General features: G+C 49.6%; 1 protein-coding gene across 4 annotated transcripts in view; it reads right to left on the reverse strand.

The window, feature by feature from the left end:
* Positions 1–1,923: 1,923 nt before the first annotated feature.
* Calx (sodium/calcium exchanger 3) overlaps positions 1,924–23,288 on the reverse strand; it is a 70,738-nt gene continuing 49,373 nt past the window's right edge. For 3 of the 4 annotated variants that reach the window (XM_076900514.1, XM_076900507.1, XM_076900493.1), the window contains 4 exons: positions 10,859–11,017; positions 4,603–4,774; positions 2,478–2,782; positions 1,924–2,128 (listed from right to left, as the gene is read on the reverse strand). In XM_076900514.1, coding sequence (XP_076756629.1) covers positions 2,578–2,782; positions 4,603–4,774; positions 10,859–11,017 — 536 coding nt within the window. In that variant the 3' untranslated portion in view covers positions 1,924–2,128; positions 2,478–2,577. Of the gene's footprint in view, positions 2,129–2,476; positions 2,783–4,602; positions 4,775–10,858; positions 11,018–23,288 lie in introns of those variants that run through there. The other variant, XM_076900498.1, reaches the window with a different exon arrangement.

Consider the following 23,288-nt stretch of genomic DNA (forward strand, 5'->3'; position numbering starts at 1 on the left):
GGGTATCCGAGGATTGTTTGCGGTCTGTTCGCGGAGTTCTGTGCACCGTTCGCGGATAGTTTGTCTTTTTCCATTGTCGCGGACGCTGAAGGGACAGCGTCCACGAACAAAGTCCATTATTCGCGGTACAATATCCGCGGATGAGCGTCCATGCGGGCCGTCCATGGGCAATGTCACCGAGCGTGTACACAGCTTTGGCCAGGATAATACCCCGGCGTTTAATCCGCACCGGGACGATGAAAGTCGAGGACGCGTCTCGATCGAGATCCGTATCGCGGGGCTGTCGCAGACTGGTCTCCCTTTATTCCCTTTGGGGGCTCTCGCAGGCGTAAAGAAGTAAAGTAACGCATACTTTAAATCGGTTACAACCTTTGCAGTGTCTGTTAAACCTCTACGCAGCTAAAGCTTTTTTTTTAATCGCCCTGTCGCTTAAGGACGTGAACTAGGATCCAGCCAGTCGACTGTCGCTTAAAACGTTTCGCTAATATTAATCGAACGGTTGTTCTCACTGAGAACGTTTAGTAAGTCACAGATTCTTCGGGCGTTCTATATGTATGATAATGTTTCAGTGTACCTCGAGCACGGTTAACAAAGAAAAAAAAAGGATAAAAAAAATCGTTCCTTAATGCGCGTCGATTGGTTTTTATCTTATTACTCCATCGCGAGTGGCTTGTTCTTTTTTCTTTTTTTTGGTTTTTCTTTTTTTTTTATTCTATTATCCTCCCGTAGTCGTATCGACGATGCGTGTCTCGCATCGCGCGTACTCTCTACGACGTTCTGCTAAGTGTCCGTAGAATTCCCTTAATCGTTAGTACGACGCGTTCGCGGGGAACAGGGTACGACCCTCGATCAAAGGCAGTGAATACCAACAAGAACTTTGACATTCGAGCGAAGGCCGCGGCCCACCCGTCGAACGTGTCATTTAAATTAATGTATATTCGTTCGCGCTATCTAATTACACCCTTAACGGATAATAAACATGTTTCATCGTGGTGGTAACAACGATCTCCGATCGATCGTCGCGGCGAGCGGGCTTCTTATTATCGAGATCGCGCGATGGCTCTTTTTTTTAACCTTCCGTTCGAGGAGGACTCGATCGACGAACGATCGAGCTTAAAGGGAGTAAAACGAAGAGAAGAAACGTTCCGGTCGCGCGCGTCGACGGTTTAAGTAAATCGATAAGTACCATTATTGCGTTACCTCGGCTCGTTCGAAACGAGTTTTCTCGGTGCTTTTTAATGTATCCGGCTACCACAAACGTTTAGGACGCTTCTCGCGAGAAGGTTGCTCTCCGTGAAAAATTCGCGCTTTCACACTGTACACGCTGCCACGCTCTTACCGCGGCTATGTACCGTCGACTTATTCACCTACCCTATATAGTGTTCTCTCGCGGTGGTCTCGACTCGGACTTTTGTGATGCAAATCGATCCCGATCTACCAGTTCGTTCGAGATACAAACACGGCTACGACGCTCGGGGGTGGCTCACCGCGAGCAATGGCGTCGCGATGCTATCGGGGACCGTTCGAAAGGGGTATCGTACGGTAATATACGTTTATATAAAATTAGCGACATCGTTCTCTGGCGAAAGGAGGAATGGCAATACAGTTCGCTACTAAAATACCATAGAAACTTGTGTTCTTTCAAGGACTAAATAAATACGCTATTTGTATGTGTGTGACTGTGTATGTATATATATATATATGTATGTAATATATCCTTTGGTTTTTTTGTTTTCTTGCATCGTACGAGCCACGGGCACGAGACTAGAGACTAGAACGCGTTTTCTCTTTCACCTACGATCCTTCATACGGTTCTCTCTCTCTCTCTCTCTGTTTAATTTATACGTTTAAGGCAAACTCGCATTACTTCCTCGCACACGTAACATTTACCTTTTCGCTATCTCTTTTCTCAATCTCCTCTCTCTCTCTCTCTCTCAGATCGTCACTCTCTCGAGTACCTAAGTACGCGGACGCACGCATTTAAGTAACGTTTCACGCGATCACGTTCGTTGTTAATCGTCCCAGGCGGGAGGGTGAAAGCTACCAGTAGTTTATTTTTCCGGCGTAGACCTCAGCGAGTCCGTTCGCCAGCGAAATCGCACCCCTTCGATTCCACTTCCTTTTTGTCCTGCAAAGGAGAAACGATAAATCGGTCAGATAAAAAGAGTTCTCGTTCTTTCTTTTATTTTCCGCAATTCCTCTTCCCTCCTCGACGGAGGCGGCGGTGTAACTCGGCTCGATCGGTAGACGTGGGTCGCGTCGATGATCCTCGTCGCGCGAAACTGAAGGCAAAAACTTATTTTCCCCCGTTCCAGGATCGACGATACTTTCAACTTCGCAAGCTTTCGAGCCTCGCGGAAACCACGACCGACTGACGAGACACTTTTCGCCTCGAGTTGTTCTTCGCTGGCGATCATGTCGCGTCCGTGACAAGCGTTAACGTTCGCGGATAGAAAAATAGGCGGAGGGATACTTGCCGAGAGAACGTTTCGTTGAGCACACGCCTTGGCAGACGCGAAGTGTTTAAGATACACGCGGAGCGGTGTAGGCCGACGTTTGCCGTTGAACGGGCTCCGTTTAGAAGCCCTCGATATAGCCGTAGGCCTCGAGGATCGTCATAATGAGGTAGAACAGCCACAGGAAAAAAAGGAATGCCGCCGTGACCAGCTTTGGTATAAAAGGCCCGCCGAGTTCGCCGCCGATGCTCTTCGTTCGCCTCAGCAACAGAACCAAGATCACCAGGCAGGCTTCCGTGCAGAACAACGTCACGCAGAAGGCTAAGCTGTTGCGAACAATGTCATTCTCGTTTTAGTAACATTACCCTACCGTCTTGCGATTCCCTAAAAACGGTGACACAGCCACTCCATAGAGAAAGAAAAGAATAGCGTAGTAACGTTAAAGTAGGTGTAAGAGTTTCACAATGGTATGACGCGTTTTATTAGACCTCGCGTCGATCGAGATTATAGACAGAGACAGTCGACGCGTTTGACGAATGACGTCAAGCGGAACGGAAACCTGTGTTTTTATCATCTATTTTTAGAAATCCGTTCTATACTTACGCGACGCGTCGCGTTTCTTTTTTGGTCGATCGCGCGGTATCTAGAGCCGAGTGTTTTTTTTCCCAATCGCGGATACAAAGTTCGGAACGATCGATAAGCGGTGAGAAAAACGATCGTGGACATCGCGACGCCATCTGTGCATACATCGCGCGACTACGGTGCTTCCGGTACCGCTTGTCCGTGTCTATACCGCGTCGGTTGTCGTTCGAATGATATATGGCTCTGCGATGGCTCGATCTTGGACCGTTTCGATTCGAAAACAATCGGACGGCAGAGAATCGTATCGTCGGAGCACACTTGTTAAATGTTCCACGCGCCGCGTCGCGATTTTTTCGAGATTTAACACGGAATCGGATAAAACGGCGGCAATCAACGTTTCAACGCGGTTGCAGAAACGCGTCCGCGGCGTCTTGAATTAATGAAACGTTTAATTAAATTATCCTCAGCGACGATTCAATCGAACAGTCCGCGCCGTGTAAATATTTATCATCCAATCTGCTGGTTGAGGCGAGCTGAATTGGTCACGCGCTGCAGAAGTTCCGCGAAATTGCATTTTATAATTCGAAGAAGCGGAATCAATCGCTCGAGAGATCCAACGATGCGAGTTTATGTACAGAATAGAGTTTTATTTGCGAGCTACCTATGGCGAAGTGTATCGCGACGATGGACAACGATCGATACGCGATCGAAGGAAGAAATCGGTGCTGCAGCCGCTACCAAATCCGGGAATTTATGCCTGGACGGCTCTCGAGAGAAACGGACGTCGTACACGTTTCGATATTTGACGTCTCGCAGATATCCGCGTCGCGCGTTACGCTCGGATACGATATTCCCGATGATACGTCGCGGATGCGAATTTTCTGGACCGAGGATACTGTCATCGGCTCTGGTCACGTTTCAACGCGTAAATCGACAAGCGCAACTTTCCGTACCGTTCCCCACGAGCAAATTTCTCGAGAGCATTCCGAGCGCTTCGCGAGATCGTAAACGCGAAACGACGCGCCCAGTTATCGAGGGTTACGTCCTCGTGTTTCACCTGATATTGTTTCATTTCACGTCATCCGGCACTTAATCGGCTTCTCTGCCGTCGATGCGCCGCCGTTATTGATCGGTGCGCGTCGATGACTCGAATCGCGAGACACTGCTGGTGCACCATCAACGAAACGATTCCCCGCGAGCCTATTCTCGATCGAAACCGTGCACCAATCTCGAAACTTTCTATTGTTCTCGAAAGCCTGTAATCTCGTTACGATCGCTCGATCCCGCGGAAACAGTTTTGGAAAAGCGTCGATCAGCTCTGCTAGAGTTCGACGAGGTTCTTACAGCCAAACTTTCCCAGCTTCGAGCTTTTCGATCGAATCGGCTTAAGGAGATCGAGTGCGCGCGATTACTTTCCGATTACGTTCAATCGGTTACAGGTTGCACGGAAATTCGTTAGATCGTGAACAGTTCCGAGTGATTTCTGTCGAGAATAGTTTCGAAGCAACCTGTACACCAAAATGTCCGCTGGATTATCGATAAGTAAGGATGAATCGATACTGACTTGCCCGGTTCCACTAAAAACTTGTCACCGCGTGTCGCATGGTAAATGGCCGCGATGCTCCACGCGATGCCGATCCCCAGGAAGACGTTCACCGCGTTACTTCCTGTCACGTTCCCCACGCTCGCGTCGGCGTACTTGTCCTGGCAGGCGGCCACCTTGCTCGCGAACGTGTCTGCAATGAAATTACATTTTTCGATTTACCTCTTTACCTCTGTTTTCCTCTCGTTATCGCTCCAGCTTCCACCCAACGACCCTTGCTCTCGCCCTCGACTCGATCGATCGGTTTCCAATTCGTTTTTCGTTCGCGCAAAAACGACGCGCATAATCTCTCCACGTCGAGCCTTCGTGCAAGCGGAAGTGTGAGGTCACGCGGTAATGTGCGCCACGTTCCAAGGCAAGATTCAACGGCGGCACTAAAGCGCGTGGCGTACCGCGACTTCCGGGCACACTTTGACGCAACTTGGACACTCCATCCGTAACAATTTGCAATTTCTGTGGGATCACGTTCGTAATAAAATCAGTCTGTACCTTATTCTAATGACGAACCATCGTAAAACGATGATACGACCAGAGGGATTCGTAGAATTTCGATCGATCGATGGCGCGACTCGCGTAAAACGCTGGCTCGTCAAAAGTTCCTTTGTCAGGGACTCGCCAGACGACCGACTCGTTCGAATAGAGTTACATGCATCGGACAATGGTCAAAGTTAAGGGATGCGAGCAGCGAAATGATCGTATTTCCGGGGACATTGAAACTACTTCGCGACAGGAAGTGCGGGAGTAACCCAGCTGACTTTTCGATTTCAATTTCGATCCCCTGGTAACTTCCGATACGTTATCCGCGCTTTTTTCAATGCACTTTAAAAACTTCCACTACCGAACTTTAGCAACTCCATTAGTTTATTACGGAAAAAGTCCAACGATCCTCGATTCCTCTCGAGTAGACCGGAAATGTAGCTTCTGCGTCGCGTCGAGCGCTTCGAGTAGCCACTTGTAAAGAGTCGTGCATGCGTTTAATCGGGAATACGTTTCACAGAGCATGCATCGCCTCTGCTTTCAGTTAGTCCTTGTTATTGGTCGTCGCACGGTTCCATCGGCAGAAGAACAGCGTATACATTGGACGCGGGAACCAGCTGACGTGAATGGTCGAGGGTGTACGTACACGTAGGCACCCGCCACCCTCGGATTAAATCCAGCCACGTGTGCACGGATTCATTTCGGTCGGCGTATACCCGCGGCTTTTCGCCGGCAAACTTTCACGCATCCGATACCGTAAATGACTGCAATTATTCTGGTCTCGATGCTGAGCTGAATATTGCCAAGCCCGTAGAGACAGCCGGGATTATCGACAATTGTATTTCTCGCGTTTATTCGACGCACGTGCTTCGTACCCGTTCGCTTCGTCACGAGTGTCGTCCTCATTTTTACGCGATCAGGATTTATATGTATCGCTTTCTCTCTTTTTACAACTTGGGTAATTTCGTGCGACGTAACGATCGAGATCGTTGAGAAGGAGAGCTTGGCGCGATGCGAAAGACAGGCGGTCTGGTTGGGCTGTTTGTTAATTGAGAGCGTGTCTCTGGAACTTTAACACGTTCACGCCGGGGCGAAAATTTACGTTTCTCCGCGTGAGGCGGGACTGTCTTATCGCGTTAAGCTTCGTGGGGCGGGGCAATATCGTTGCAAATTTGAACTCGCTTATTGCGAAGGTAAAATTATCTTTTCTTCTACAGAGGCGGTTAGAATATATTTGAATTTTTGCCCTTATAAACAATAGATAAAATGGATCTGGAGGAAAGTGGTTCGTCTGAAGAAACGACTGATTTTCTGAAGACGCGTGACCCACCGGTGGGTCACGCCGCCCCACGGAGCAGTCAAGTGTGACCCACCGGTGGGTCACGCCGCCCCACGGAACAGTCAAGTGTGACCCACCGGTGGGTCACGCCGGCGTGAACGTGTTAATAGAAGCGTCGAAGCGACGATCGTTATAGATGGTTTATTTTCTCTTTGATTCATCGTACGAAGATGAAACGTGAAATTTTTTGTAAGACACTTTCGACGAAACTAATTGCGAACGTAATTCGATGATAAACGTTAAATTCGATATCGAGAATATTTGTATAATTCACGGGTGGAGGATTACTCGGGTAACCATCGACGTCCGCGTGGTTTTACGAGAGCCAGGAAACTTCCTCACGGGCACAATCTCGTCAATATTTATGGGACCAGCGACATGCCTCGTCCGAGCCAACCATCCTGCCAAGCTTCTGCCCCCGGTCCTGCCGCAATCTTCCGAGATCAGGATTTTCTCTTATTGTGCCTCCTCCTCTCTCGTGGGTGGATATCGCGGACCAACCCCGCAATGGAGTTACGTCTCTGGAACGACATCCATCGATAAGTTTCGAGCGTTGTTATGGCCGCGAGCTGGCGTTCGTTGTGCTTCGTACGTTCACTGCCCTGTTCTCCATCGGAATATCGTTCTATCCCGTGGACTTACAAGCTCTGCCGCGATCACGATCGATTCCTCCGCGGTCCTGCTGTGATTCTAGCAGAACTTGGAACAGAATGCTCCGTATTTGTTTTGTCATGGCTTTCGACCTACTTACTCGTATCGCTGTTTCCATTCCGCCTTGCTCTCTTAAGCAGCCCGTTACATGCGTTCCTTTAATCATTCGAGAAGAGAACGAAAGTTTGTAGAACACATTAGCAGAACATTGTCAGAAGTTATTATACGATCGTAGAGGAAAGTTAGGACAGAAACGTTGATTACGCGCCCCTAAAAATCGCTAGGAAGCTAGTCGAGTAGATTACAAGGCATTTTAACAATTCGCTGAGATATCTGGCAATGGAAATGCGAAACCCTTTCCCGTATCTGTTCACCGGGAAATGGTCGAAGACGAACAATTGATCGAAGTTTGCGTGAATCATCCACGGTATGAGTTTACCGCGCTGGCGTGGCATAAAATTGGATAACCTCGATTCGACTACTTTGCCTCGATTCGGTAATGCCGGCGGGCTGATCAAGGCCGGCTATAAATTCGTACCTGAATAAAACCTGTCGAAATGGAACGATCAAATTATCGATGTCTCCCCGGGGGCTTTTAATAACCGTTATCGCGTTCGACGCCCGCGTGATTATTCAGAAACGGATGGAACAGGTGACGTACCGAGGCGAACGAACCGGAAAACGAAATTCGTGTCCCTCCGTGGTCTAATGGAACATTTTCCGTTTCACTCGAACACTCGTCGATGATGTCGTCCGATAATGTCGCGCGCGTAACGAAAAGCGGAGGCGGTGACGCGAAAATCCTCGAAATTCCTCGAGTTTCCGCGCGACAATGTCCAGGGGGATTCGTCTCGTTCATCGGTCAGAGGACACCAGAGGGTTGCTAGAGGGGATGACGCGGGCCTCGAACAACGAGCATTGTTCGAGCTAACAAAGGCCAGGCGCAATAAATTATCACCAGGCTTGGGCTCCGTTTCTGGCGCATATTACCAGTCGCCTTATATAGTAACCTCTAAAATCGTGCTCGCACGCGGAACACGTAAGCGAAGGCGGCTTGATAAATTCATATCGACTCGTTGATAAATTCGCGGCTAGGTTTCGTCATTTCCGTTGACCACGGATTCGAGTCGGCTGGCTTTAACGCCGTTTCAAAATTCCACGCTGTCGTTCGTTTCATTTAGCAGTTATTCGAAGGACGAGGGATGAAAATCGCGGCGTTTCAACGGGACGAGTGACATCTCACGAGGGACGGTCGACGCAGCATCGACGAGTCTGTGTAACGGGGCAAATATTTTTGTCTGCTACGAAAATTAAACGACACAGCGTCCCCAGGGTGAATTTCACGGTTTCCGGTAGCGGTCTGGGTTTTTTTTTTTACCCCTTCTGACAAAGTTAGCCGTGTGTCACGGCGGCGAACGGATAGAATCGTCCTGGAAACGCATCGCCGCGTGAAAATCATGGGCAGCCGTGTGCAAACGCGTTTATCACCGGTTCGTATGCGTTTGCGTACGCGTGTCAACAGGCATCCCGTGTTATACGTTTATGATTATCGGGGCAGATCGGTTCGCGCAGCTTTTATCGCGCCCTCCCTCCTATTCGTTTGCATTCCCGCGGCTAGTCGTTGGCCTGGTTGTCGCAATTAACGCACGGCTCTCGAGCGTGCCTCGTCACTTTTGTTCGTTCGCGTACGAAGGAGATCGTGCGCTGGTCGCAACGCACAGCTCTCGCTGATAAGTACGTCGCGCGGTTAATCGTGAATCGCGCGTCGGCTTTACAGCGAACGGACGCGATCCAATTTAACGGGGATGAAATACAGCCGGCGTTTATAACCCCAGCCCCATCGACGTTATTTCCTTTCATCGATTTAGGACGGCGCATTGTTAGCGATAATTCCGCGGGACGGTTCGTCGTTAGCGTACAAAGCCGCGACGTTTTATGCCCGGCTTCATCGGGCAACGCACGATATTTATCGAGTCCTCGCGGCGTTAGTTTTGTACGCACGCTCCCTCGCATTCACCGCGGCGGAATTTATGGTTGCGTCAAGACGATGTTGCGCAGCGCGTCCGCGGTAAATACGCGGGCGCACGCTCGACGGGCTCGCTCGCTCGTCGGAGGAGAAGAGAGAGAAAAAAAAAAAACAGTACAGGGGAAAAAAAAAGAAAGAAAAAATATATCTCCACTCTGGCGGAAGAAATTTCCGGACGGGCTTTCCGGTGAGCACAAACGAGCCTTGAAAAGAGGAAAAATTGCGCTGGAAAGGGCCTGGGATTTGAAAAGCGGTGAAAGAGGCCTGCTTATCGCGGCTTTTCTCTTTCCAGGCACAATAAGCTGATACTTGATTCCGGTGAAAAGGGGGCCGCCACGGTGCGGTGGAAAAAGCGCGCGTCTTGACCGCGCGACGTTACAAATTTCCACATCGTCCTCGTTGCAACACGGCCAGGGTAAACGCGTTCGAGCGAGATCGGGCTGAATAGCCGTCCCGCTGGTGAATAACCGGGTGTATTCGGTCTCCCGTGGTAAACGGGTCGGGAAATTAACATTATGATCTTTAATGAAAAAATTCACCCAGCGATTCAGCTGCGAAAGGCGGAAAGTTTACTTTCGCTCGTTTCAATTTCGATTCTTCGCGCTGGCTTCGTTGAACCTGTATAATTTTGTTTGCTCGCGGTGGAAAAGATTAGAGCTCTTGGCGGTTTTCTATTTTTAAGATCGAGTAAATCTGATTAGCTTTGATTATCTCTACATCCCCCACGTTTCAATTATCGAGATTGATCGAGCGGAAAGTAATAGGTCGAGAAAGAACGCGGTTGGGTACTAATTAGATCGTGGCTTTGAAATTTCACGAAAGTCGATTGTAAGAAAGACGCGACGTGGATTCAGAAAAATCGAACCGCTCACGAATGAACGAACGGCCTTTCCTCGGCTCTGTTTTACTTTCAGACCTCGAACAGGTTCTCGAGACGTAACGGCGTCGATGAATTCCCCACGAGTCGGTCGGAACACGGCTCGAATCGCGAAAGGAGACCGTGGGGAGATCGTCCCTTCGACTTCACCAGACAGGAGGTTCTCCAAAATGGATGATCGACACTGTTTTCTTCGTGTCTCCGCATCTTTGCACGGAAAATTCCTAAGAAGGGTAGAGAGAGAGCCGAAAAAAGAGTGGCTCGAGTTCCATGGAGGTCACTCGAATGGTCCGTCGTGACGAACTCGTCCGCCAAATTTCCTCGACACCTTCTGTTCTACGGCAATAATAAAGTTTCGTGGGAGGAGAGAGTCGAAGTTGAATTCGAACAATTTTCGCGTTCGAAGAGAGATAACGTCGAAAGTGTTTACGTCGTTCTACGATATCGCAGATTTCCAAAGTTCGATTATGCAGTCTGTTCGATTCGCAAGAACTTTTCTCTTCGAATTAGTCGAGTACGTAGCTTACTAAACTCTCAACGAACATTTAACAATTGTCGCGAAAATTGCAAATTTTTCATTCGAGTTCTCCTCCGAACGCTTGACAATCTCCAAAATGATCTCTGAATGGTTCTCTATCGCGGTGTCCCTGAGCCAGTCCGTACCCATTCTGCACGCGAAACACCGGGCTCGCAATTACCGCTAATTGCGCCCGTTCTCCCGCCCCCTCTCCCCGGCTCGTCAAGGAAAAAGGACTTATCGCCTGTCAGGATTTCGTCATGTAGAAAATTGGCCGCGGTAGAGCGGTATCCCTGATTCCGGGTGGTTTGCACCAGCAGCTCGACTCACCGGGGATGCTGGTGCCGAGTGCGACGAAAACCACCGCGGTGACGGAGTCCTTGATGCCCAGGGTGCACCCGAAGTAGGATGCGACGTCCCCGATTATCGCAGTCACCACGCCGATCCCGAATATGCTCACGACGAAGCACAGGTAGCCGCCAGCGATATCTGAAAATCGATGCAATGCGATCTTTAGCGGTTAGATCGTACTTTTAAGTTTTTCGAGTTATAATTACTACATCTATTATGGAAATCTCTCTGTTGGAAAATATATCTTTTTTTTTGGAAGAGAACGACTCTCGTCTATTCTCAAATAATTTTTAGAATAATTAGTCTCACAATTTAAGATCTTGTTCTTCGGTTGAGTAGATGGTATTTAACGATTAGATCGTACTTTTAAGTTTGTTCAGCTATAATTACATCTATTATGGAAATCTCTCGACTGTTGGTAAATATATTTTCTTTTTAAGAAGAGAACGACTCTCGTCTGTTCTCTATACAATTTTTGGAAAAATTAGTGTTACAATTTAGGAATCTTGTTCTTGGTTAAGTAGATGGTATTTGAAATAGTCAGACAAGCGGATCGAGACGCTGCGAGTTTCACATCGATACCAAGGGATGAAGCGAGGTAATTCGGATTATAACAACGCGTTGACGCTTGTTTGCATGACACGCTTGCGCTCAGTTTAAAGCGTTAATTAAGCTCGTCGAGCGGGGGTGTATTTTTCCCGCGGAGTCTCTTGCGCTTTAGTTAACTACTTGCTTCAGAGGTAATTAAGGCTGCTCGCGATTAATCTCTTCCCGCGTTTAAGGTAGCTGGAGACGGGCGAGCTCGTGGCTTCGAATTATTCGAACCACGGTATTATTTATTATTCAACGTTGGCAACTTTTTTTTTTGGGTGTAGCATTCTCTCCGAGGACCGGACCTCCAACAACGGGGGTTCGAAACGAACCTCGCGAACACGCGGTATACGTAGCTTATTCGAAGCGTAACGAGGGATCTTCAACGCGATCCAACACGAACGACGCGCCCCTAATTTTGATTAGCATACTACAAACTCGGCTGTGTTTGCTAATCAGCATAAGCTCTCAAAGTTCGCGCTAAGTAAACGAAGGGAGATTAAGGATACCTGGTTATCTCGACGCCTGAGAACGATGTTCGACCATTTCTATTCCTTCGAACAATGGAACGTTTGATAAAGAAAAAAAAAAAAATACTCTCTCGTTCTCCAGCGAGAACATTATCGTAATCCATGTCACTTAACCAGCCCTTTCGTCCCTCGAGATCCACTTAAAAGGCGTATAGTTCGGTACTCGGTCACCGATGAATGCCCAAAGTCGAGGCGAAAATGGCTTTAATCGCGTCGTTAAAGAGTCTCGCAAACTGGCTCCAGCTGCGCTGTCCACGCTCTCCTTCGTGATGGATCACTTCGATTTTCATTCGCCCACGGCGCTGAATTATTTGTTCCCAGCGTTCCTGTCGGCGGATTGTGTAGCCTTGACGGCTCGACCGATCGATACAGATGGATTCCGCGAGGCAAATGGAACCGTCGTGTTGCTCCAGCGATTTGCATTCCGCGAGCTTCTGCGAGTGCTTTTTTTCAACCGAATTCATCCGCCAGATGGGCAGTAGATCGTTCACGCTCGATCGATCCAGATCGCGTCTTCTTGGAATCGAGTCATTTACAGAATCGTCTTCGTTAACGAGACACTCGAAGCCTCTTCGAGCGAAATAAAGCCAGCTTCGAGAATCACACGGAATCTGTCGAGCGTTTCGGTGAATTTGAAATCGTCGCGTCGACGCAGGATGACCAGGTCTGAAGTTTAAATAGGACCGCGTCGCGTCAGCTGCACTCGTCGCGCCATTAGGGCGTCGGCTGAGCAACGACCCTTTCACGACGGATGTCATCGATGTCAAACTGGCTGATCATTAAGGGAGCGGTTTATCGTGCCAGTAGCTCGGTTACCAGCCGCGGCAGCGTCGGATTAGGATCGAGATCGAGCGACTCGTGTACCCCGTGGGATTAAGCCGGGAATCCTTCCGCCGTAAACGCAACTCGGTACGTCGAAGATGCCTCGAGCTTAATCCTTCTCCTACCGGAACTTCTAATTTCCGTGGATCCCGTCCGCTTGGCTCGTTTGCCCGCGGTGTCAAAAATCCCTTAGCGGATGCCAGTGAAAAGTTTGCTCCACAGAAATTGAAAGTTTCTTAGGGATTAAAGAACGAAGAAGCTTTCGTTGATCGTTAGAGTTATGTTTGAAGAGAACCAGGATCGCGTATCCAGTCGTTTGATTTACTTTCAGGAAGTTGCGCGATGATAGATCTGGAATTCTACGAATTATCGAGGGTTCGTGGGTACTTTATTTCGTTCCCAGGAAGTCTGGCTTCTTTCAGCGGCGTCTACGTTTCCAAGTTCGCGACACAGGGTCGGTAAACCGCCACTGTTCCAGGATTTCTATTCGACGTCTGATCCTCCTCGAGATTCTCGAAGCCTACCGACCCAGGTACGAACTTCCCCGTAGGATTTCCGAACTTTCGTAACGACTGTAGTTCGTCCGACCACGTGCGAACGCCTGCGGCTCTGAAACTGTTCAGACGTTACATACGCGCAGTCTACGAAGCAGTCTAAGTCTCCTCTCTTTGAAAAGAAAGAGAGAAGAGGCGAGAAAAAATCATCGATGACGTACAATTTCGCGCAGAAATTTGGAATTTAAATTTTAAGAAATTCGACCGCGGCGTGATTGCAAACTGGACGGAATCTGATGGATCGTGGCTTCGTTACGAAGGTAGAATCCTCTGAGGACAAATCCGTAACTACTCGATCGCGATCTGGACGGAGAGGGGCGGTTTCCAGTAGCACGGTTCCCCAATAAATCAAGCCGCGCGTAGTCCATCGACGCAGCCAATATTCAGGGAAACCAAAGATCGATAGCCACGGGTTGACCTGAGGACGGCGTAAATGAGATCAGCTAACGCGTGCGGTGGATCATCGTCAGCATCAATCACTTGGGCTCGTCCTAGGCACCGACCTGTTCCATCCTGGCTCGATCGACCGGAAGCTCGTCGCCTCGCTGGAACATCGATCGTTTTCAAATAAATCCGCGTGGCCATCGTTTGCGGCCAACGATCGTTAATATTCCATTTTTTTACGATGCGTACGATGGTGACGGAGTCCGCTTGCGATCCAAGAGCGAGAAGACGAAGAGGTCGACGGTTCGTCGAGTCTTCTTTAATTGACCGAGAAACTCGCGTTGTTTTGAGGGTGACAACAGTTTATCTTTCGAGTCGAATCAGTCGTCAAAGGAAGATTTAGTAGTTCTAATATGTTGCGCATACATCGACGGTCAATTTACGTAACCCTCTGTCGCGCGATGGCGACGAGCTAGTCATCCCTTCACCGTGCCATCCGCGGTGGGTTCAGCGAGGCGCGAATATAACCTCGCACTCTTGGTGGCCTCTCGCTTCGCGACACCGACCGCAATTTATGGGCCACGTTAATGAAACAACGACGACCGTGACGCGAGAGCTGATCTTTTCCTCGGTCGACCGGAAATCGATGGCTCCGTGTACATTTCCAACCCTTACCCGCGGTATTGGATTTCCAGTTGGACGTTCGCGTACACCCTCGCGCTGAGTTTCGTTCCTTTAACGAAATATTTACTATAGACACAGTTCCGTGTTTCCACGAGCGTCTCGTTGGAAATAAAACGATCTCGCGTACACGCGAATACCGTGTCTGTTTTTTTGCGGAATCCGATTCTTTGGCTTCGTTCAATCCACGCAGAATAACGCGAGTCGCGTCTGCCTTCGCCAACGCGAACGATCGCGTTTCTTTGACGCGTATTCGTAAAACGGGGACCAGAAGTGTCCAAGTCTTAACTGCGTCGCCAACGCAGAGTTTTTCCACCGCTGGCTCCGACAAATTGACGAACGTGTTCGCGATCCACGTCTCGTTTGTCCGTCCCCGTTGAATCAGTGGTATGCTTAGCAGCCTGCAGTCTCGTTAGTTTTGTTCGTCGAACGAACGTGACCCGATTACGCGGTGCAGATTATAGCGGGCACACGTGACGCAAATTCTAACGCACAGCAGAGGGCACGATCCGACCGCGATACCGGTGCACCACACACGGTTTTGTCCCGGACCTTTCCTCCCCCGTTCCGTTCCGTTCTTTTCTTCCATCGAACCCATTCCTCCCTCGAGCTCCGTGCATCCGGGTCCGACCATATCCGAGGCGATTCGAGGAAATGGGAGCTCAGTCGAAATCCTAGCCGAAGGATTTCGCGACGTCTTTCAGGCTTCTGCGAGGAGCAACCTCGACGGAAGCTGGGAATAAGAACGCGGTCGTGTGTTGCCTGGAGAAATGGCGAGGAGGAGCTGCGAAGCGTCTGGCGAACGCGTTTTCACGCGGTTTCACGCGGCTCGGTAAACACCGCGTACGTTACGTTTAATCAGATCGATCTCGCAATTTGCGCTTGAAAGATGCGCGCGTTACAGGGGTTTATTGCGCCATAAAGTAGCCGTTCAGCGGACGCGTTGCGAAATGAACGGGTTTACTTTTTTGCGTTCGCGAGGAATAAATTGTTTCCGGCCGGACGAGAATTGCCACGCCATGGTCTTCGCTAATTTTCCTTTTTTCTCGCTCTGTTTTTTTTTTCAACAGTTCGCGGGGAATCTTTTTTACGACGATACCCTGGTAACGACCGGTAACTTCGATCCCGTAGATGAGATTGAATTTGCATGTTCCATGAAGTTTCTTGCGAAGGACCGGAACTCTCCTTCCCTATAAATCTCTCGCACGCGAGAATTACTCGAAAAAGAGCCCGTGTCACGCGCGTCGTAATAAATCGTCGGGTAAATTTCGCAGGGAGCCACAAGGGAAGCGCGTTCATCAGGATTTCCGGTATCCTAAAAAAGACAGAAAAAAAAAGAAAGAAGGAAGAGAGATGAATCCGCCGTACGTTTCAGGCGCCACGTACGTACGTACGTACGTTTCTCGCGAGCGGTGAAAAAAAATCGCTCGACCCGCTCGTCTCGATCGAAATGAATAATTCCGTCGCGCAGGAGTGATTCAATTAACCAGGACGAAGAGAGGGTCGCGCGGCGAACGGTTCGACCGTTCCGTCGCGTCGCGCGCGTTCCATTCGAGAGGATCGCTGGCGACGTCGCGATTTTTGACTTTATTCCATCCGCGAGAGGCGGAGAACCGTGGCTCTCTGCATGATGCACCGAGGCATTCAACGGACGACGTTGATTTATAGGCGGACTCGGTGGTGGCTACGGCGCACGGGCCGAGGAATAAACAAAGTCAAGCCACGGGCAGCTTGATACAGTACTTTCGAGGGCTTTTGCCAGTTCAGCAGGCTTTCGCGCTGTTGTCCGATTGTGCCTGGCGAAATAATGCGCATTCTCTTTCTCCGCTCGTTCCCTGCCCGGCTGCTCGCCATTCCTTTCCCCGTTTCCTCTTCGCAGCCCCTCAGGGGCGACTGGTTGCCTCGCGGACGATGTATTATTCACCTTCGCGTACCGTTCTCGCTTCTTACCTCGCTTCTTTCTCGCCGTTAGTTCGGAGATCGATTCGAGGGGTTTTCTCTTCTTTCGATTTCCCCGCGAGGGTCGTCTCGATCGCAAAAAATGCGAGAGCAATCTTGTCGGCAATGCAAAGAAACGAGGATTAGTCGGAATTCCCTGTTCCCTGGAACAGTCTCGCGTAACCACGTTCAACAATTTTCATCGAGAATGGATAACGAGACTTGGCGATACAACGATGGAGCTATTCCCAATTCCCAAGGTTTCTTCGCGATCGGTACGCGAGGCTACTCTGCTCTGAACCCTGGCAACTTCCGGATCACGTTCGATATGCATCCAAGAAGCAACTCTTGGCGAGTTCACGGCTACATCGTCGTGGTTCGAACGGGAACGCGGCTGGATGGAAGCTGCGTCGCGGTCAGTAGCACGGGTACCCGTTGTATCAGACTGGATATACCTAAACACGTTCCCCTCGAACGCTAATCGCACTTATCGAACCAGTTTCACCGGACGGCGCCACCGGCGGCGGAAGTTTCGCGGTGGCGGCGCAACTTTCCGCTTGAAACTGTATCAGCCGGAAGTTAATGGCTTAACGAGAGGCGGAACGGCGAACAAAAGCGTTAGCAGAGGCGCGGCTGAAGTTCCAAGCGATGCAGGATTAAAAGTGCAGAGGTGTCGGGACGATCTCGCTGCCCACTTTTCGGATATTTGCATTTAAAAGTCATTGAAACTGTCTTCCCGTTGGATTTTCTAATCTCGTCCGATCCCCTCCTTGGAGACACCCCCAGGTTTTTAATATATTCGCCACAGGTGACGCCGTTCTGTAATGCTGTCTCGAATATACGCGCAGACGGGGCTGGCTGGCGCTATCGTTTGTTTCGCGTCTCGTTCCAGTTCCCAGGGTAGTTGTGTCGTCGTCGGTTTCTCATTAGCGTACACAAGGCGATGGTTGAACGGTGCCAGTATACGCTACGCCCGTTAATACTCGCGGACTAATAGAATCCTGGGGACTTGTAATTTTAGTAATAACGCGCAGCGAGCAACGGGAACCGTGCTACGGGATGTAATCGGCGACGAGAATGAATAGCATCGGCTCGACGATGGTTCGACTCGTCGTTACCGTGTTAAAGGGGTAAATTCCTTCGTTACGTGTGTTCGCTCGCGCGACAATATCGAGAGTCCTGATAGCCGTGTATGCTTGATAACAGTTATCGTGGAGGTGTATGACGGACGCAGTGGTGGAACAGCATCGGTGGAATACTGGGATGCGCCAGAGTGTTGGACGGGGGTTGGAAGGTGTTCGCGTGGATTCTACAGAGTCTGGAACGACGTAAACGCCAGGATAATCGCGTGAGTACGCAGTGAACGTAGACTTTCTCTGTCTGGTTCTTTCTTTTTATTTCTAGCTGCTACTTTATCTCTGTTCTCTGCAGAATTCCATGGCAAACCGTGCTTTTTCTCTGAATATTCTTTTTTATTATGTACACGCTCGTCTAAAACGTTCGATTAAAATAAACTCATCTTTCAGCATTTTTCTCTGTCTCGCAATGTGGTACGGATGGCACGAAGAGATTTCGCGACGTTCTCGCACGCGCTGCTGGACGCCTACGCGTCCGCGTGTAGTCCAAATTCCAGGTTCCTCCTGGTGTCCCGTCTATCTCGTTGTAGTTTCACACGTTGAACCAGGCACTGCGAGATCCCCAAGAGGGATAAAGAGAGATCGCGTGTCGGGAGCAACGTTTGTAAGGGTGCTCCTGTCCTATTTCGCCTGAGCCACAGCCGGGGAATACTATCCGATCCTTTCAGGCACTCGTTGAAAGATTCACGATAAAACGTGTGACAGACGCGGCGTCCTATCCGATACGGTTATTCGTCCCGTGTTTTCAACGCGCGATGCATTTTCGGATAACGTTGTCCCTTAGCATGGCGTATTTCTATGACAGACTGAATAAAAAAAAGAAACCCGCGGAATTAAGTGAATTACGGTGAACTCCTCAGGAATTTACGATCGATTCGCGTACGTTTCAGAGGGAATAAGTCTCTTGGAATTATGATCGTCCTTCCGTTCCTGGTGAACGATTAATTTTCCTTTTCCACGGTTAACAAAGAACGAGACGTCTCTCGCGGTGCTTCAAGGTTGTTCTTCGCGACGCGCTACGCGTCCTCTTCTCTTTCGCGAGGGAAATAAAAATACGACGGTTACGCTGGGTCTGCTATCGTAAGACCTGGCGAAATTCAATTTCTCTCCTTCCCTCGCACTCCCTATTACGCGACAAATAGGTAATAACGTTCGAAAACACGAGAAGATGTTCCTTGTACAGGGGGTGATACGAGCTCTCGAAACTCCGTCCCTTTTTGCGACTTTGTTTCCTCGTTTTGGAGCCGGGTAATGCGATTCGTAAATACAAGCTTAGCCGTGGTGTAACTGAAAAGAGCCTCGATCCCTCCCCATTCTGCAACGGTAGCTAAAGCTACTTTCGTTCGGCTTTGAGAAGACGCGAGGAGCGTTACGAACTTCGCGAAACTTTTCGAATACGTGCGTACAGATGTTCCTCAGAAGATTGATGCGTGCACACGATTCAGCCACGCATTGCGCGTAACAATTCGTCGATGTGTGCATAGTACGAACGAGTGTATGCATAGCTACTAACGTGCGTCGCGCCCAGGGGGTGGTTTGCTCAGCCTTTTGGCTTATTGTCCCAGCAAACACAGCGTTCGACGCTCTCAGTAGTCGAGACAGCCAGTTCATTTTACCCTCGCGTTACGTTCGTTTCCGTTCTGCTTGGCTGTGTACACTCGAAGGACTTCGCGATCGGCGTTAAATAAAACGCGGTGGCCACCAAGCGAACCGTCGACTCAAATCGATCGAACCGCCTCGTCTCAGGAACGGATCGTAATTGCGCGGATATTTTTCTCAATTAAAAGCGTAATCCCGTTTCCAGTTCGAGCGGTTCCAAGAGCTGCCCCTCCTCGCGCTATAAAAATAAAACATCGGTTTGTAACGTAGATCGATGCCGGGCAGAAGCTGTCGGGATTGCGGGTCTGCGGAAATTACCTGCGGAAATTTCATTTCGTCGGGTTAGGCTCTAATACCCGACGAGAGCTATTGCTGTGTATACCAGATCGTAATACCCAGGATACGCTGGACGAACTCTCGCGGATTATTACTATTTACCACGGCGCCGATCGATCGACCGTCTCCTCGATCTCCTTCGACGTCTCTCCATTCCGTTTCGTATCGAACGTTTCCTCCGGCTCGTTAAATTCAGATGCAACCAGGTAGCTAGAGTTATTGTACTTTGCATCTGGATGGATAGTGACGGATCGTTTCCAATTTTCCACGCCCTCCTTCGCGCTAGTCAAAAATCCCAGCGCTACGTTCTCGTAGTCGAGGTAATTCTAGCCTCTCTCTCTCTCTCTGTTTCGCGTCACGATGCCTTCTTGTACCTGTACGGAATAGTGATGGATCGTCCCTGTACAGTCGACCGTGCCTTCGCGCCACGTTCTCTGCTATAGCTGAGGAGGCTCGATCATCCGACGCGATGCTTGTTTTAGACTCGCGACGATGGATCACTGGTAATGTTTACAAAAATGCGATGCACTTAGAACGCATGACCCAGACGTCAGAATCGTTGACAGTCTAGATCGCACGAGAGCTCGTCGAAGTAGAACGCGAACGCACGCTGAAGATCGTTTCCGTAACAGGAGCCGGCTGTCGCGCGCAATCCACTCTCGAGGGTGCGTTTAATCAGGGCTGGGTTATCTACCCGCCCTCCTTCTACCCCTATTTCTAGCTAGCTTTACGAGCCACCGGTTTATCATAAACTAGCCTGGAATAGCTAATGAAGTTCATCGCGAGAGAGTCGAATAGACGAGCGGTCGGCTATTCCACGATTTACCGGCTCGAAAAGAGATCGCTTCGCCAAGAAGGATACGCTCTCTTCAAAGGCATCTCTCATCCGGTTCCTTCGCGGATGATCCTCTGATCTTGATACACACGTACGTCGTTTTATGCATATTATAGCGAGACACGGTTTTCTCGTTCCCGTGCACGCTCCCTTACGTGACACACGGTTACGAGAGACCCCCAGGCGTCATCAGTTTTAGTTTACGAACCCAGTTAACCCGAGAAGATCACGGTTCTTCCCGTCTCACATCGCGCGTTGCATATGTTCACGTTGTAAATTGTTATTCAGCCCGTGTGATCCTCTCGATCGATCCCACGGTTTACACCATTTCTACAGAATGATTACGGATAGATTCGCGGTGGACGTTTAAAACTTTCTTAAACTCAACTTAAGTAAACCGTAACCAAGTGAAATTGAGTTTCAGTTCTCGCGAGTGGAACTTGGTCCAGTTGCGTGGAACGGTCTGGTGTATTTGAAAAGTTGGCTCAATTTGTAGACGCGTCTAAGTCCGCGCGATATTTCTTGGAGAAGTTCGTACGATCGAGCGATTCCGCGCGAAACGCTTCGTCCTGTGGCGAGCACGCGCGTACGCGACCGGAAACAGGAAGCTGGGGACAGAAATATCGCCGCGTCGTACGAGGTGGAACCCTGTTAAGAAAAAATTCTATCGCACGTTCGTTTCGTCCTCGAGATCGGCGCCATTAGCAATTCCAAGAGCTTTCGGTTGTCGCTCGTTTCGCGATTATAATCGCGAGCGTACACGCGAGACCCGAAGACATTTGCATCGCTGCGGATTGCGCGATGCGTTGTTTGAAACGGACGTGCAATTTGTTTTTTCGTCGGTCGAAATTAGAATTTCATTACAGTCGCAGCTGGAGCCGCGTGCACGCGCTCGTTTCGCATCGAGATCTTGTTGCAATCACATTTTCGAGTTTAATTCACCCTTTGTATCACCGCGCGCACGCCTCTCCAAGCTTCTAACGCCATTTCGCACTTTTTCAAACAACTTTCTGCTCGTATCTGACCCGTTACAATTATTATACGTTGGAAGTTCGTTGTGGATCGCGAGTGTAATTTTGTGGACCGAAACGGGGATGATAAAGTAACCAACGAGTAGGGCAACGAGGGTTAGAAATCCCTGATGAGTCGCGATCCCTCCCGCAGGATAATATCGTCTTGCCTCGCGTCTTCGTGATCCACTTTCCTGTTCTACGTCGCAGAGTTCCTCGTCGCTAGTTAGAAGCTTCTCACTCGAAGATACAGCTCATCATTTTCAGAAAAACACCGTTTAGACGCGATCTAGAATTTATCTGAGCGTTCCATTATCGTTTCTAATTGTTTCATGAAGGATCGAAGGAAAAAACGACTCGTACGTTACGCTCGTAACATCGCTGATTCGTTCTCGATTTAGTAAAAGATTTCGTAGCACGTATCGCGAGCGTTGTCCCGTTTAAACGTCTATTCTTCGCAGTACAAAGCGGGAGATTTGCAGAAAGCGATCCCCCAACGATCCGAGGTGTGTCGAGCACGTTCTCTCTTTCAGCCGGTTGTTTCGTGTACCTTTATCACCGGTGATTGATGGCCCCGTCAGCCCGTGATCTATCGCGTTAATCACGAGATACCCCGTTACGGTTTCATTTTTTTCCCAGCGAGCCGTTAAACGGACTACCGCCGGTATATCGAAAGACCGTGTCGTCGTCTTAATCTTCTCTCGTTCCCGTTTTGATTTATCGTTTCCTCTCTCACTCTCTCTCTCTCTCTCTCCCTTCGTTACTCGCTCGACGCGCAAAGTAATCGATGAAACATTTTACGGCAGAGTACACCGCTGCAAAACTGCCCTCATACATTCTTCGAAATTAACTTGTACGATATCCATCGACGCTGGATCGTTCCTTTTCTTCTCCTCCATTTCGTCGTGTCTCAATGATGAGTCTCGTTAACGCGTCCGTGTAAGGGGACCGTCGAGCTTTCAGAACGATCGCTCAGCTTCCACCGCCATAGGACGAGATGGTGGCGCGATGGTGGACACCCAAGGGTGTCATAAATTAGGCTCTTTCGGTACCGCATCCTGGGCCAGGCGGATCGACTGTTTCGCGACTCGAACCCATCCGTCTGTTTCAAATATTCAACGAGTACTTCGAGCGACTCACGCGCGACGCGAAATGAAATGAAGAATTTCAAATTGAATTTCCATAAATCAGTAGAGAAGGACGAACGATCCTCCCTCGAATAAGAATCGCAACTCATTCGAGATCGGTTTCTAGGACACTGGAACCTGATTTCCCGCGATCTTCACGGGTACTCTTCTCTCCCCTCGTTCCTAACGTCCCAACGATATCTCGAAGACTGTTAGTCTTATCTCTCCCAAAGATCGTCGACGATTCGATCGATAAATGCAGCCAGAGGCGTCGTCGAGTGTCGCACCCTGTGCGCGAGAGCGCCTTCTTAGCGAGAGAAAAGTTTATACCCTGCGAAACTGTTCGCGAATGTTTCTCAGTCTCCTCGAGATCGCTGCAGAGCAGTTCTCGTCTTTGAAAGCCGTGCGATTCGAGGGCAATCGTTGCCACCTGCCACTGCGATTTACCGTCACCCTCCACTGTCTCCTCTCGTTAAACCAAACGCGAAGACGTGCGATCGTTGGAGCTTTTTGGGGTGCCGCGAAGGTGGACGCGTAAGTTCACGGCGATGGACACGGGAATTATTACCTCGAGGGCGTGTCACGAACATTCTTCACCCTCGTTCGTCCTCTCTCTCGCTCATGGAGGGAGGTTCTATCGAGTGGCTGTCGACCTGACGCCTGATCGAGGCACGATCGAAAGCCACCCCTCCGCATAATCCGCGCCAGGGGTGAAACCACTTTATAGCCTCTCTAGATTTAGCTGAAGGATTCTTCGCGCGTCGTGATCGCGGACTTGGCTACCGTTGCGCGTTATCGTTGTCTACCTCTTCGTTGATTACCCTGGTCTAACTAGTTTACTTGACTCTCACTAACTCGTAAAGTTT

The sequence above is a fragment of the Xylocopa sonorina genome, chromosome 1, assembly GCF_050948175.1.
Source record: "Xylocopa sonorina isolate GNS202 chromosome 1, iyXylSono1_principal, whole genome shotgun sequence".
Taxonomy (NCBI): domain Eukaryota; kingdom Metazoa; phylum Arthropoda; class Insecta; order Hymenoptera; family Apidae; genus Xylocopa; species Xylocopa sonorina.